The 16,483-nt window shown below is 36.8% G+C and overlaps 1 protein-coding gene across 2 annotated transcripts in view; it reads left to right on the forward strand.

Annotated features, from left to right (window-relative positions):
* HACE1 (HECT domain and ankyrin repeat containing E3 ubiquitin protein ligase 1) overlaps positions 1-16,483 on the forward strand; it is an 86,134-nt gene that overhangs the window by 47,827 nt on the left and 21,824 nt on the right. For both annotated transcript variants that reach the window (XM_058660408.1, XM_058660412.1), the window contains 6 exons: positions 6,171-6,505; positions 6,971-7,039; positions 7,346-7,433; positions 14,054-14,165; positions 14,259-14,356; positions 14,528-14,615. In XM_058660408.1, coding sequence (XP_058516391.1) covers positions 6,171-6,505; positions 6,971-7,039; positions 7,346-7,433; positions 14,054-14,165; positions 14,259-14,356; positions 14,528-14,615 — 790 coding nt within the window. The remainder of the gene's footprint in view (positions 1-6,170; positions 6,506-6,970; positions 7,040-7,345; positions 7,434-14,053; positions 14,166-14,258; positions 14,357-14,527; positions 14,616-16,483) is intronic.

Raw genomic sequence — 16,483 nt, forward strand, 5'->3', positions numbered from 1 at the left:
GGTAATCTCACCCTGGAATTCCGTATCATGCACTAGTTTTAGTCGCAACCGAACCTGGCCCGACCCACACTCTCCTCTGGTGCCCGGGTTTGCCAGTGGATGACATGAACTGATTCAGCCTGGTCCGCCCCTGACCCATGCCAAATGTATGCCAGTGGGAAACTTTCCATGGCCCATTCGGGGCTGTTTCCTATCATACTTCTTGCGCTTATTTTGCGCATACCAGGGTTCCATGAGCCAGCCCTTCTCAGTTCACCTTCTGTCCTAGCAGGAACAGCGGCTTTTCATGGCTGGCTTTCACCCCACTCTGGTTGCTGGATGACTCAGCCCATCCATGGCTCGTCCATACCCATGTATAGCTCACACATGGCTCAGTAGGGGATTGAGACCTAGCCAAGTCAGTCCCACATCCACCCTGGTTCCCCAGGACACCAGATGGTGCTGGGGTCTGGCCCAGCCTGGTGCATCCAATCCCAGCCATACTAGTGTCATGGGAGACCATGACTGTTTCCTAGCTAGAACGCAGCCCCCATTCCAGCACTCGTGTCCCTTGGTGGGAATCTCAACCCAGCTAGGGTGTCCCCCCTGCTGACCAAATGGCCTGCTCCATGGCAGCAGATCACGCACCCGACAGTGGCTGTTCTGACTCAGCTTGTTTCAGGACCTCTTCTGTCTTGGCCTCTACCAGAGACACCATGGCCCAGCATCCCCGATTAAAGTAGACCTGCAGGTGCAAGCGCAAAGAGTTACATGTCCCTATCACTGGCAGTCGCCAGGAATTCATGTTTCACCTATACTAAAGTTGGCCTAATTCATGAGTGTCCCTGAGCAGCTATTACAAATAATAAAAGCCCCAGAGCTCACCGCTGGGCGGCCAGCAGGCAGAGCCTGGCACCAATTGGTGCACTGGCCGCCCGAAGCCAGGGACTCGTCCACCGCCTTGTGGGGTGGTTTTGGCTCGAACCCTTAGCCGGATCCGCCTTAGCCGAGGCGCCACCCCACAGTTGCCACCCTGCGAAGTGGGTCATTCCGTCCCCGGCCCCAAGCATGGAATCTGCCCTAACTCGTCCCGCCTCCATGGCGGCAGGACGGAGCTGGATTAGTCCAGCTCCCAAATTGCCCTCATGGTTTGCGAACGTACGGGGGTCCGCTTACCGGAGGGATCGTTGCTCTTAAGTGTCTTTTACTGCTAAAATGTTCACTTCCCACAAAGGGCTCTTGAAAAAAAAATTTCAATTTGTTTGAAAAGCACAGAGACAGAAACATACTGTCTATGTGCTGGCTTACTCCTCAGAGGCCCTCAGCAGCCAGCACGCAAGTCAGGAACCTGGAGTACCAGTTTGGGTCTCCCATGGTTGTGGCATGGACTCAGCTATTTGAACCATCATCTACTTCCTAACATGGGCATTAGCACCAAGTTGGATTGGAAGTAGTTGGGACTCAAGGCAGACTGTTTCATGCAGGATTATGGGTGGTCAAAGCAGCGACCTGACCACTGTGCTGAACTTTCTCCCAAGGTTGTTCTTAATGTCTTCCTGTCTTGGCTCACTCTGTTAGGGAGTGAATCTACCCTGAATTTTACTTTCTATTCATTTTTTATACTCATCTGTAGTGATAAGTAGAAAGTCAACTTAGTTATAGATATGGTCACCATTATAAAAATTGGATATAATTATTCACTATGTTCTGTTTTTTTTGGCTAAAATTTCAATCTGTCACCTACCTGCTAATGATATCAGAAAATAAATATGAGCTGAATAGTCTCTATAGGCATTTAATGGTTGATTCAAATATTTGTTTTAATCGGTAAAAATAATAGCATGTTTTTCCATTTTAGTTTTTTTTTTTCGTAGAATCCAGACTTAGCATTATAACATAAACCTAATTTCAAAAATATTTTACACCAAAATAAGCTTATTTTCCATTTTCCAAAAATGTTCTAGAGTACCATTGTATATCTGTGACATATAAATAAAATATCTTATTAATACCTTAATTTTGCTTTTTAAGGTACTTTATTAATATCTACATTTTCCTCTGATCATTTATTTTCTCTTAAATTTTGAATTTCCATTTTGGTAATTTTTTTTCAAAACTTAAATCCATTATCTAGTATTAGCTCTTAATTAATCTCTTCTCATCCTGTTTTATGAATATTAGTTGACTCTTGAGGATGACAAAAACTACCTACCTTCTCCCTTAGAAAAATAAAACTGCCTATCTGTGTGTGGGCTCATGGCTCGCTGTGGGAGGACCCGGCTTGTTACAAGCCTTTAGTGTTTACTTGTTGCAGGAATGTTAGGTTGAAAATACTGTTTTAATTTTTACCACATTTTGTCTAAACTAACAATTGTTTCCTACTTCCATTTCATTAACCAGGGGTTCTAACATGTTACTTTATTGTTGGGATTAACTAATGGGTTTTCCATTAAGCATGAGTGGGTTTATAGGCCATGTGTTTTTAGTAGGAGAAATAGTTTAACATCCTGTAACTAATATTTTGATTTATTCTAAAAGTGTTTTGAATTCATTTTAACAGCTAGCTGTTCTTTCAGTGTTGAGATTCTTATCTAGTGTCTTGACAGCTTCGGAGTATTGGAAAGTTGTTTTTATTATCAAAGCAGGGTGAGCGATAAAGGCTTCCTGAACCTTCACACGCTCTTTTTTTTTTTGGTGACTAGTACGCTTTGATTATTATTGATTTCATAGAATTTTAATGTGTAAAATTTAGGAACTGAAAGGTTGAGGATATTTTAACTTTAAGATCTTATCTTTGGTTGTGGCATTTGATATTTTCCAGTTGAGAACTGCCTGGCTAGATAATGTAAAAGTTGTTGGTAATACTTTTGTGTTGGTGTTCTGACTTGGACACATCTTGAAGTTTTACAAAATTGTCAAAAAGTTTGGGATTGTGTATTATAGTAATGTAAAATATTTTTAAGTCATGTGTGGTTGTAATATTGCCTTTACTGTATATAGAAACATAATTGTGATGAGGATCACTCAGTAATATGAAATGAGGCAATATATTCACAGTGCCAAGAATACTGCTGCTATTTTTCATACTAACTGACTCATTGTTCAGTAACAGTAGAGGTGGATGTTGCTTTCTATTTTAAATAATATCTTAGTATTACTGTATTCATAGAGAGCATCCTAGATATAACATGCAATGGTTTGTTTCCAATTTTTAAAATTTAATTTAATCATTTTTGTCTGGGCTTCTTTTCTCAATTCGATCTTAAAGTAAAATTTACAGAGAGATGTTTGTGTGTGTATATGTATGTGCTGTGTTTGAGCGTTGACTTTTCTGAATAGATCATAAAAGATTTAGTGAAGTTACTTCAAGATTGTGATTTAGGGCCCAGTGCGGTAGCCTAGTAGCTAAAGTCCTCGCCTGAAACACGCAGGGGTCCCGTATGGGCCCTGGTTTGTGTCCTGGCGGCCCTGCTTCCCATTCAGCTCCCTGCTTGTGGCCTGGGAAAGCATTCGAGGATGGTCAAAAAACCTTGGGACCCTGCACCCATATGGGAAACCCAGAAGAAGCTCCTGGTTCCTGGCTTTGGATTGGCTCAGCTCTGGCTGTTGTGGTCATTTGGGGAGTGAATCAGTGGATGGAAATCTTCCTCTCTGTCTCTCTTCCTCTCTGTATATCTGACTTTCCAATACAAATAAATAAATCTAAGAAAAAAAAACCCATTGTGATTTAATTTTAGTAAATGTGTTATTGTGTGGTTGAGGAAGTGAACATGGGAAAAAAGAGAAAAGTGAAAGTCCAAGTTGGTGACTTGTTTCTTCCAGTTCTTTGCCGTATTCCTTTGACATCACTAGCTTTTTTTTTAATATGTGTACTGTCACTGTCATTTTTATACAGCTGTTTTTTCTTTGATATTATTTCCAGAGTCTTCCCAATTTGCCTTTGAGTGTTTAATTTGTCAAAATGTGAAGATGAGATTGTTATGTTAGACTCAGTGCTCATCTGCATAATCAGCATGTGTAACTGTGCTGATTTTCCAGGTTTTATTCCTTCTCATTTAAAGACCAAATTATTCCTTTTTCTTTTTTTTTTTAAAGCAGCTTTCTGTCACCACCTGTTCTTTCCATTTGGGAAGTTTGTTTTCTGATGTAAAGCAAAATAGTTTTGCTGACGAAGACTTCCTTTTCGTCTTCTGCAGCAGGTTTAGTGTTTTGTTCATGAGGACAAGCTGTCAGCTCAGACTTGGCTCATGGTTAGCATTTCCAGGGCAGGTATCATGTAAGTGTTTATAGCAGCTGGTGGAGCGTTTCCTTCCTTTAGCATCTCAGGCACTCAAATTTCCCAGCTGTTGTGCCTGACTATGGAAAAGCACCTGTGATTGAGGGGATAGTTTCTTTTAAAAGGGAAACACTACACATACCTGCCTAACTAGTTCATGCTAACTAAATATTTGCTGACTTAGTGAATTTGGTTTGTGTTAACTGTAGTAGTAGTGGTTTGTTGTATACTTTCTTTCTGCCTTTAGTATAATGTTAAATGTGGGCATAGAGGTGATTGGAATACTTGTAAATAAATTAAGTAAAATAGTCCACCCAAGAAACTGTATTTTCAATATGTGAGGAAAAACTAAAGTTGTATTAGAAGTATTTATTAGATATGAATTAGGAAGAATTTCCTGGAGTAACAGGTTGTTTAAACATTTTTCCATGTTCCAAATGTGATTGTAGAATCTCTTTCCATAGTAGCCTTTAATACCAAGATTAATTCAGGGCCAGCATTGTGGTACAATAGATAAAGCTGTTGCCTGTGAAACCACCATGCCATAGCAGAGTGTAGGTTCAAGTCCTGGCTACTCTTCTTTCAGTCTACCTCCCTATGAATGCACCAGGAAAAGCAACCAAATGTTGTTCTCCTGGCCCCTGGTATTGGTGTGGCCCAACCCCAGCTGTTGGAACCATGTGGAGTGTAAACCAGCTGATGGAAAATCTCTTTCTCACTGTAACTCTCCTCCCCACCCCCAGTCTGCTTTTGAAATAAATAAAACTTTGAAAAAAAGAAGCAAAACTGTTTCTTTAGTTGACATGCCTTAAGGATGGAGTCTTCTGAAGCACATAGTCTAGTGTGTAGTCTGGTGAATGTGTGATCCAAGTAGACCCAAATGTAAGATTAGCATTTATTTACAGAAAAATAGCTCATCATTTACAATAAGAATATTTAAAATGGCAAAGATGGAAGACTATTTAGTCCTTTCTCCCTTTGAACTGTTAATCTTTATTTGGAATTAAAAGTATTCTAGTAGATCTTTTAATAATGGATATTTATATTCTGCTCATTTAAAAAAATTTCTAATTATTATGGATCTTGCTTTTATTTAATCTTTCCTAGCTCTAAGGAACCATTTTTGATAAAGTGATTTAAAAAACAAAATAACAGTTGTTATTAATTTACAAGAGATTTCATTCTCAGTAAGGAATATTTTTAGTAAAGTAGAAGAAAAAATATTTTATTTCATTCCACTTTTCCTTTAAAAAGCTATTTTTATTTGGAATTAGGAACTTGCCACTCACTATTTTGAAGGAGGTTTAATAATTTTTTCTTGTTTTTAAAGTTAATTATTAGTGGTGCATTCTATGTATAAGTATATATTGTATATTTAAACTGCATTTTAAAGTTTCTTGTCATAAATTATCAAAATTCTAAAAGTGCATGTAAAGAGGGGTCATAATAAACTAAGCTGTTATCAGCATCTTTAGGGATTTTTATTTTTAAAATTTAACATAATTGTTCATAGGAATTTTCATTTTTAAGTGAAAAAAAAACTTATTTAATTGAAAGTTGTTAAAAATGTATCCTGTTAATATGTTTGGGGATTTTAGAAGTAATATATACTTTTAAAGCAAAATATTTGAGAATTAAAAGAAAAAGTGCTTTTGAAATTTTTGCTTATATTTTATATTTCCCTTTTTAGTCAAGGAATACATTAGTGCAAATTAAATTTTTGCTGCAAATGAAGAAATCATCATTTGTACAGCTGTCACATATTTTTGTTGTTTTAGGCAGAATGCCATATTGGAAAGATGGAAGTATCTAGAATAAATTTTTCCTTTTATAGTGTTGCTTTGGCTGTGAGGATTTTTTTTTATCCCAAAGCTCTCAGAAGGTTGTTTTACATTTTGTTTTTCTTTTTTCTCAGCCTCTGGAATTGCTTTGGCACTCATTAGATGAATGGCTAGTTTTAATAGCTACAGAACTGATGAAAAACAAAAAGGACTCAACGGATATCACTTCTATTTTACTGAAACAAAAAGGCCAAGATCAAAATGCTTCTTCCATTCCACCATTTGAACCTCCAGGACCTACAAGCTATGAAAACGTATCCACTGGCACAGGGGAATCTAAACCAGATGCCCTTGCAGGGAAACAGGAAACCGGTGCCGACTGTCAGGATGTTATTTCTATGACAGCTAACCGGCTAAGTGCTGTCATTCAGGCTTTTTACATGTGCTGCTCTTGTCAGATGCCTCCAGGGTAAGAAGGCTTTGGCTTATTGGTATTATTATTTCTGTACCCCTGATGAAGAAATCTGTGATATTTTTGTCATTTTACCAACAACAAATAAAGTGTTGGTTGGTTTAGTCAGATCTTAAGATACTCATACTAATCCAGGTCTAGTACAAAATACTGAAATGTCAAGCAGTTGATATATAAGTTGTTTCTGTTTAGAATAGTGAATGTCACCCAGTAGATGATTTCTTAATTATGTTTGTGAAATATGTAGAACAGAGATCCTCAAAAATTTTAAATTGTTTATATATGTTGATTCCATTTTACAAATGGAGTAGGTATGCCTGTGATTTCTAAATTTATAAAGACAATCCAAAGCTAACTTTTTTTTTCCAGTCTAAGAGAAGGAGAAAGTCCAATGGAATTTATGTTTGCCAAATTTGCTATTTTATCTCTGACATCAGTCTATACCTTCTTTACTTCCCACAGAATGACTTCACCTCGTTTTATTGAATTTGTCTGCAAACATGATGAAGTTTTAAAATGCTTTGTTAACAGGTGAGGCTTTCTGAGATTAATGGATTGCTATGTAGCCTCTTCACTCTATGGGTTCATCTCAACAAGAAGAAATGTTACTTTCATTTCATGTTCAAAATATGCTCAATAACATGTGGAAGAGTAAACAGCTCCTCTTTCAGAGAGGAAGAGAAGACTTAGCCAACCTTCTCAGAGTTATTCACCTAATTGGTGTGAATTAATATGTTTTTTGTTTGTTTGTTTCAATATCCATATATCTGAATTTGCATTTTGCTTATGGCTGCTTATTCTTCCTGCTCATTTAAAAAAATTTATTTTTTCTTTTAGAAATCCAAAAATTATATTTGATCATTTTCACTTTCTCCTTGAATGTCCTGAGTTGATGTCAAGATTCATGCACATCATAAAAGCACAGGTAGATATTGTCTTCAGCTTGTTTTTAATCTAATGAACTTAATTTTTAAAAGTTTGATTTGTTTGATGGAATAATTATTGAAAAACTAAAAGCAATGCAATTACATGTGTCTTTACTGCAAGGAATTTCCTTTTTTAAGAAATGTATATTGAGTGTCTACCATATTGGAATGACTGTGCGAGAAGACATTGTGGTCCCAGCGCCATGGCTCAATGGCTACCTCCTCTCCTTGCGAGTGCTGAGATCCTGTATGGGCACCAGTGCATGTTTTGCTGCTCCACTTCTCACCCAGCTCTCTGCTTTTATAGCCTAAGAAAGCAGCACAGCCTGGCCCAAGTCCTTGGGACCCTGCACCTGCATGTCAGACCCAGAAGAAGCTCCTGGCTCCTGGTTTTAGATCAACTTATCTCTGACTTGTGGCCATTTGGGGAGTGAACCAGCAGTTGGAGGACCTTTGTCTCTCCTCTGTTTATCTGCCTTTCCAGTAAAAATGAATAAATCTTAAAAGAAAGAAAGACAAAAAAAAGACATTACTGTGTTTGCTGAAGTGAATTTCATGGAACACTCATCTTTTAAAGGCCAATAGTTTTTCACAAAAGTGATTTTCCCCCGAGTCCCTTTGGGAAATAGAAAAAAATGCCCTTCAGAAACTTAGAGAACATATCAGCAGTTTGTTAAATGCTTTGAAAAACCCTTTGGTAAAAATAGGGATGTAACTGTTAATCCTCCAAAGTTATTTGACCTGAGAACTTCTTTGTCATATAACTTATGTTTAGTAAAATGTGTTATGGAAGAGCTTCTGTTACTACTTAACAGCAATATAGCTTTGGGCATGTTGCTTAACATTCCTGAGCCTTAGTTTTTTCCTCCTTAATGTAGAGATAATAGCACCAACCTCAACCTAATACATATGCTTAAAGATGTAAGTATTTTTAAAAAGATTTATTTAGTTTTATTTGAAAGGCAGATTTATAGAGAAGAGAGACACAGAAGAGAAAGATCTTTCATCCTTTGGTTCACTCCTCAGTGGCTGCCACAGCTAGAGCTGGGTCAATGAGCTTCTTCCAGTCTCCCACATGGGTGCAGGGCCGCAAGAACTTGGGCCATCTGCTGCTGCTTTCCCATGCCATAGGCAGGGAGCTGAATCAGAAGTGCAACAGCTAGGACATGGTCAAGCACCCGTATGGGATACTGGCACTTGCAGGTAGAAAATTAGCTGTTGGAGCCACCACACCAGTCTGTCTCCAAGGAGATCTTAATTTATTCTAGCAAGGGAGAAAATAGATGCACCTATAAAATAGTAATTATATTAAACTCTTCAGGAGTTTAGGGGAGTAAGACCTTGCCTCTGGCTGCGATAGTCAAGGGCAGTTTCAAAGAGCAGATCAGCTTTATGCTACCTTGCAATGCTTGAAAGACCTGCAAAATTTTCATTGGGGTAGCCAGGAAGATGAAATTCTGAGCAAAATATGGACCCAGGCACATAAACAGAGCAGTGTATAAAATGTTAGTTGTTGCAGCAGGAAGACTTTATAGGTTGGGAAAGTGAAACAGTTCTGTAAAGATAGTTTGGGATCATTGTATGTTGAGCCTTTGTTGCCACACTGAAGGATCTGCTAGACTATTAGTAACCACTCATAGTTGTCTTTGAAAGATAAACACAATCCTGACATTTTGTCAAATACATGAAATAGACTAGAGGCTATGGTTGGGTTAGTAGTCATTAGTTAATAAACATCAAAAATGTTTTGTTAATATCATCAAGAACCTTGACTTTTAAGTTAAATAAGCTTTTTTAAAAATAATGCACATATGTTGGGATCATTTAATACCTATCTAATATTGATAATATAAAGGAGAAGGCAATGATAATCACTTACCAAGTGCTCTTTTTAAGTTATGTATCTTTGCCTTCATGAAGTATTTATTTTCATAATAATTGTGGGAGGTGGAAATTCTGGCTGTTTAGGTCATTTAGGTGCTAAAAGGGAAAACCAGAATCTAAAAGTGGTGTCTGGCTAATAAGTTTTTTCATACTCTGCACTTTGTTACTCTATTGCAGGGTAAATGATAGGATAAGTGAAGAAAAATTTCAGTTTTTGAAAGAAATAGTTCATTATTTTTAGTGCTGTCTCTGCTTGTCATTTCCTTTTACTTTGTCTTTTCTTGAGCAGTTCTGTTAAAAGCATGAGCCTTAATTGTCCACCTAGTTGACCCAGAGAGGAAGTTCTGTTGTCTAACCAGCATGAGGAAAGTACCCCCCAGGCATAGTGCAGTTTGAGTGTGGTAAGGAAGGTGTCTGGGGAGGAAAGGGGCCAATGTGGGATTTGTGAGTTGGGGTTAGCATAAAGAGAAGGTCCAGATGGAGGGTGGTGACAGCTGATAGGGTTATGTGATTGAACCATGGGCAGATGGAAGGTATCCATGCAGGGAAAAGGCTGTGTCAGCAGCATGAGGTTAGTTACAAATTGGGCTGGTGGTGATTGAGGATTGAATGAATGAGTAAGGATGGAGCCTCATTTCTCACCGTCGGAGAAAGGAATTACGAAATGGAGGACACTATAACACAACATGTGCTATTGGATTTGAGGTGGAGTGCGGAGATTTGCTAATTGTGGAGATATGCCCCCTGAACCAGACCACCAAATGTCCAAGGGAAAGCAGACTTTCTGCTGAGATTGTGGTCCGCCTTGTTGGCAAAGCATGCCTGGATAGGTGTGAGGCGTCTTCACTATTATTTCCGTCTTTCAGTGATTGTGCCCTGAATGAATTTGAGTACAAAGTTCTGTTAAATTTCTTTTCTAGTTAGAGCTATTTATTTACCAATATTGGGTCCTGTAACTCATGTTTACTTATCCTGCTGCCCGACACCTGCTGATTGTTTTCCAAATCCCTCGTGATCTATTGGTAGAGTAGCTTATATGCTATTGTTTAGTTAGCTAGTAACTTTTATCTGCCTGCTTGCTCTGCCAAAATTATGGTATAAGTTGCCCAGTATAACTCAATAAAGTGTGCATTGGTTCTTCTTGCCTTTGCATCCCCTGTGTCTTAATTTCTTCTCAGCACGGGACCCTCGAGAGTGGAGGTTTACCAATGTGAGCTTAAGAGTTTTCAAACTGTGCTAGTTGATAGAGCAAACCTGGGATTCATCTCAACCAAGGAAGCTGGGGAAGTTTGAAGTGGTTGGTGGGCAAAGTGGGATCTCCAAATACCATTCCTACGTAACCAGGGCTTGTTGAAGAATGGCTAATTCCAGAGCTAGGTCAGGCAAGATACAATATGAGGGTGAGCCTGGTTCATTTTGTTGTGTAAGAAATTAAGAAAATGTTTAGTATTGATAGGATTACTTCAGAATGATCCAGAAATTAGCTTGAATGTACTTCCAGGGGTCACTGAAACAGTTTGAATATCGTAATACGTAACTGTAGCCACGTAGTATAAATACTATAGATACCTGTGAGTCTACACTGAAAAGAAAAATTAGAAATGTGAAATTTGAAGAAGAGTAGGATATTTTCAGGGTCTATCATAGAATACTTAAGTAAGTAGAAACAGAAAAATGAGGTCTTATGGAAGAGAAAATTGGCAGTAATAAAAACAAACATACCCATGTGCCAGCTGATAGAATGCCCCGAGGAAAACACAGCATCACTTCTGAGATCTTCCTGCCAAAGAGGCACACCCTGAGGGCAATCATGTGGATATGTTGCACTAACTCCAGTTAAAGGGCATGCTGAAAAATTAGGTAACCTGCAGCACATACAAGTATAAAATCAATGACAATTAGGAAGATATTGAAGAACTGTGTTATGCTAAGAGAGATTTTGAAAGCATAGGACAAATACAGTTCATGAATCATCTTGGTATAAAATTGTGGGAATTGGCAAAAATTAAAGTCTAACAGTTAGATATAGTAATGTATCAGTGTTAAATTCCTGATTTTAATCTGATTGTTTTGTAGAATTCTTGTGTGTAAGAAATTCATACTGAAATATTTATGGGTGATTGGACACTCTATTGGCAACTTACTTTTGTGTCAGGGAAAAAAAAAGGTATTTTGTATTCTGTTTCTTCTTTGAAATTTTCTGTAGCTTGGAGACTACTCCTGGTTAATGGTTAATCATCAATTGAGAATGCATTTTGAGAATGCATTTTTCTCTTTTGTAAGACAAGTTGAAATCCCCACAGCATTGTGAGGATTGTAGATGGAATACCTGTATGGTGCTTAAAATAGGTACTTAATAAATATAAATATGGTTATAATTTTGATAATTTTGGTTATTTGAATGGTTTCATTTAATTTTCACAGTTAGCTCTGGAAGTCAGTATTTTTTTCTCTGTTTTACATGTGAGAAGCCTGAAGTTCTGAGAGGATTAGTTATTTTCCTAAGATCACAAATCTGTTCAGTGACAGAACCAAGTTTTCAAATCATGTTTGTCTGAAGTCAAAGCCCATACTTCTGTGTATGTTTTCCTAATCTCTCTTTTTATCAAATTGTTAGAAAAACAATATGAAAATTTTAAGTATATTATATTCCTGCTTGTTTACTAAAATTAAAAATTTACTTATGCACAGTAGTGCATACTATAACATGTAATAGCAACATTGCTTTGTTTAAAATGTAGAAGATTGTTAGAAGTTTGGGAAAAATTGCACACTTTTGAAAAGGGAACTATCAGCTCTTTCCTTTCTGAAAGAGCAACTGTTTGAAGATAGAAAATAATTCATCAGTTATCTTAACTCTTTTTTCATTAAGAATTAATGAAAGTGATATTTAAGTCTTTTAAAGAAAAACTAGGAATTTAATTTAGCTCAGGTGAAGAAATTTACTAGTGTTCTAAAAATCTGAAAGAAAACTGCTTGGTATTGTTGGATGGTTTTGATCCTATTTATCTCTGGAAACTTTTTAGCTTTTGTGGTATTGCAACACCCTGGTTCTGCTTTAACTTTTCTAGTTGTATGTGTCATTTCCTGAACAGATTCTTAAACCTGCCCTGTGATCCTAAACTTCTTCCTTCTTGGTGTTTGTTCTCTGTATCTTTAATCTCTTGCAAAGGAATGTACTTCAGCTTCATCAATGTCTCAGGGTAGCACAATCAAGTATTCACCTCCAAGCCCTTGATAGTTATAATCCCGCAATAACTTTTTTCTAGACTATATAAAAACTTTTTTAGTGGCCTTCTAGAAATATGGGTGGGACAAAGTTGTATGAGGATTGTTTTTCTTTCTCTCATTTTTTTCTGTCAGTAACTTCTGTCTCTGGAGTTATTCTCTCAACATATTGTCCTTGTTTAAAGGAATAGTATTTTTTTTTCTGAATTCAACTTTTTTTTTTGATTTATTTATTTATTTTATATTAATTACATTGCTTTATGTGACACAGTTTCATAGGCTCTGAGATTCCCCCCACCCTTTCCCATACCCTCCCCCCATGGTGGATTCCTCCGGTTTGGTTCAATATTACAGTTCAAATTCAGTCAAGAAGGAATAGTATTTCTTAGACTGACTTTGTTCTTTCCTGCCACAACCAGATTTGTCTTATTATGAAATCTATGCAAATGCCCTGAATGGTCTGCCTGTATGTTAGTATCACACCCCTTTTTAATGACTGCGTTTGTAATAGTGCTCCTTTGAATGTCTGCAATGAATAGTCTTTGCATCTTATACTTGATTCTCAGGATCCATAATTCTGTGCTTGGTTTGCTTATACAAATATACTCCTTACAGAAAAGTTGGGTTAGAACTATAACTATGGCAGTGCCTTCATTTTGCCTTTCAAGGAGATTTTCTCCTTCTGTGGTAACTGATTATGTGCCTTTCCCTTCCCTTCTTGAGTAAGTAATATCCAGGTTTTAAGTCATAGTTCGAACCATGACCCGCTTTTCTGCAGAGTCTCTATATTCTTAGTGCTTCTGTAGTTTGTGATGCACTGTTTAGAGCTTGAAAATATATATGTATTGCACTGTTCTGTGTTCAGCTCATCTCTTTAATGGTATTAAATTGTTTTTATAGCAAAGAAATTTTAGTTATTTACTGCTCTTATGTTACCTGCAATGTTGGCACATACAATGTATTCAGTTGTACTTTCTAATTAACTATAACAATCATTTGCACTTTGCTTCCCTGACTTATAAACAAATACTGCTCAAGGGATCTTTAGAGAGGAAGAAGGAAAAAGTGAAGGGTAACAACTTCCTTTTTAGTTGCTAAAAAATATCCTAAAGGATATAAACAAGAATTAGGAAACAAAAGACAATTTTCATTAACAATTAAATGGAACAGAATTCATTGAATCTGGAAATTTTTGTAAACCATGTTGGATTTAATAAAAATTGGTAGTAAATCTGTCCAAGTGTGTATTTTATAAAATTCATATTTATAAATAAAACCTAACATTAAATCGTTCATGTTGCAAATGTAGGAATTTCAGAAGCCATATTGTTTTCAATATTTCATACAAGATCTACCTTCTCATGAATAGTAACATAAATGTTAGTTAATAACTGCTTATAAATGAATATCCAAGAATGATTATACAAAGGACATTTAGCATGCTGGTAAAGTTGGTATTTAAGTGACTGAAATGCTGACATAGTTTATTGTCATTTTTGGGGGCTAGCCATTTAAAGATCGCTGTGAATGGTTCTATGAACATTTGCATTCAGGACAACCAGATTCAGACATGGTGCACAGGCCAGTGAATGAAAATGATATCCTGCTGGTTCACCGAGGTATGTTTAACAGAAACTGAGGTATGCATGAGACATAAAATGCTTGTAAATGTAAATCTCAGTATGTAAAATTAATCAGTGCTACATATGCAGATTCTATTTTTAGGAGTAGCTGCGAAGTTGTATCAAAAGCAAATTGTGCAAAGCTAAAGCAAGGAATTGCTGTACGGTTCCATGGAGAAGAAGGCATGGTGGGTATAAGAATAAGTGATATAGCAATTGCTGTCTATGAAAGAATGAATTGTACCTCAGTAAAGTTAATGTTTAATTTATAAGGAAAGAAATATAATCTGATTTTTATGATTTAGAGAAATTGCCCAGTATATTTCTGGTGATGCATAATTTTGTTCTCCTGAACTTAGGGTCAAGGTGTTGTGCGTGAGTGGTTTGATATTCTATCTAATGAAATCGTCAATCCTGATTATGCGTTGTTTACCCAGTCAGCTGATGGTAAGTTGTGTGGTGCAGATGATTTTTTTCTGTGATTTTGTGACATTTTTTTTCAAAACCATTTCAATCCAGTTTATCTTTGCTTTCCACAGTAGCCCTGTGCAATAGGAGGGGGATATTTTCATTTCTTAGAAGAGAATACTGAAATTTGAAGAGTTTTTCTAGATTCATACAGGTCATGAGTGTTAGAGTTGTTCAGTGGAAGCTCAGTCCAGTTTTCTTCCCTCCCAGTGTTTCTCTTGGGGATTTTGCCGGCCCACAGGAAGTTCTCATAGTCTTTTGAAATCACTTGCATTTAAGCACTTCCCTTTAGTCTAATATTTGCAGTTAAAAGTCTCCTTTCATAAAACTTTGATACTAGTAGATGAACTTTAAAAAGCAGTAATTATTTGGAACAATAAAAATTTGTTAACTTTGCCTGAGTTTCCAAGTTTTAAAATGCATTGGTCTTGGAAACCTATGTACAAATCATGATACTAAATCTTAATGCATAAATTGTTTTTGTGTACTACTTTATTTTCAGTTCTTTTGAGACAAGAAGACCTGGCAGGTGAAATGCACTTATATAATATTCATAAAATACAGATAAGCAACTCTTCGTTAAAACTGTGTTTGCAAGCTGCAGGGTTGTCATTTGATATCGTAGGCTAAGTGGAAATGGCTACCACTTGATTTGTGTGAGGTATTTTTGAGAGTGCTCTGACTTAGTAAGGTGGAATTTTGCTTTTCAAATGCTTTGTAAGTTGTTTGTTTTTCTTTCCCCCAGTGTTTACATTCTTTTCTAAGGAGAGACTACCCAACTCATTGTGGCTGTTGGTTGTTTCCACCCAAACTAAGAGCAAAACCTCATGCAATAAAAAAGGACGACTTTAACGAAGTCAAGCAGGAGTGGGCTCCTTCCAAGCTAGGGGTTACAGGCATTTGCCAATGTCATGGGTTCATTAGGCATCCCTTGAGTATTTGAAACTGCTTAGGGATGTGGGACTGCCTGCCTTAACTCTGTAAACTTTGCTGTGTGGTGAAACTGGTGTCTTTGATTTTCTGAGAAGTTCAGTGGAACAGATTTAAAATATTTAAGCTTAATCTTTGAAGCTGGAGTATTATATTTCAGACACCCTTTCTTTGTAATCCCTTTTCTGGATCTGTTTAGTTCAGTACTTGAAAAGTAGATTTGGTATATAATTACTAGTTAAGGTACTTCCTCAATAATATAGATTTGTAATAGTGTATGTGTTGAAGCATATATATCATAAAAGTTTTGCACATAGACCATAAACATTTCGATTTTTTCTAAGCTGTATGCTTTTTCTTTGGAGTCGAAATATTATTAATGAATTAAAATAAAAGGGAAATACTTCTTGTTAAACGTTCAATTGATATGTAGAGAACTATAGGAGTTCTTAAAATGAGAAATGTATGGACACCTGATATCTATAATAATTTTTAAAAAGAGTTACTTATTTGAAAGAGTTACAGAGACAGAGGGAAAGACAATGAGAGAGATACCTTCCATCTGTTGTTTCACTCCCAGGTGGCTTTAAGCAGCTGGCTGCAGGGGCCCAAGCACTTGACTCATCTGCTGTACTTTTCCCAGGTGCATTAGCAGGGAATTGAATCAGAAGTGGAGCAATGGGGACTTGAACTGGCACCTCTTTGGGATGCTGGCAGCTTATGTGATAGCTTATCTTTCTGCACCTCCGTGCCAGCTCTCTGAAATTTTTTGAAGCAAACTTATTTTCTGATCAAATTAAGATGCTTACTAATTTGGTATGATATTGTGATTAAAGAATCTGGCCTTTAGAATTATATTAGATATGAATCCTGGCTCTTTTCCTTTTTATATGATCTCAAGCCAGTGAACTTAACCT

This window comes from Ochotona princeps, chromosome 1 (genome assembly GCF_030435755.1).
Source record: "Ochotona princeps isolate mOchPri1 chromosome 1, mOchPri1.hap1, whole genome shotgun sequence".
Taxonomy (NCBI): domain Eukaryota; kingdom Metazoa; phylum Chordata; class Mammalia; order Lagomorpha; family Ochotonidae; genus Ochotona; species Ochotona princeps.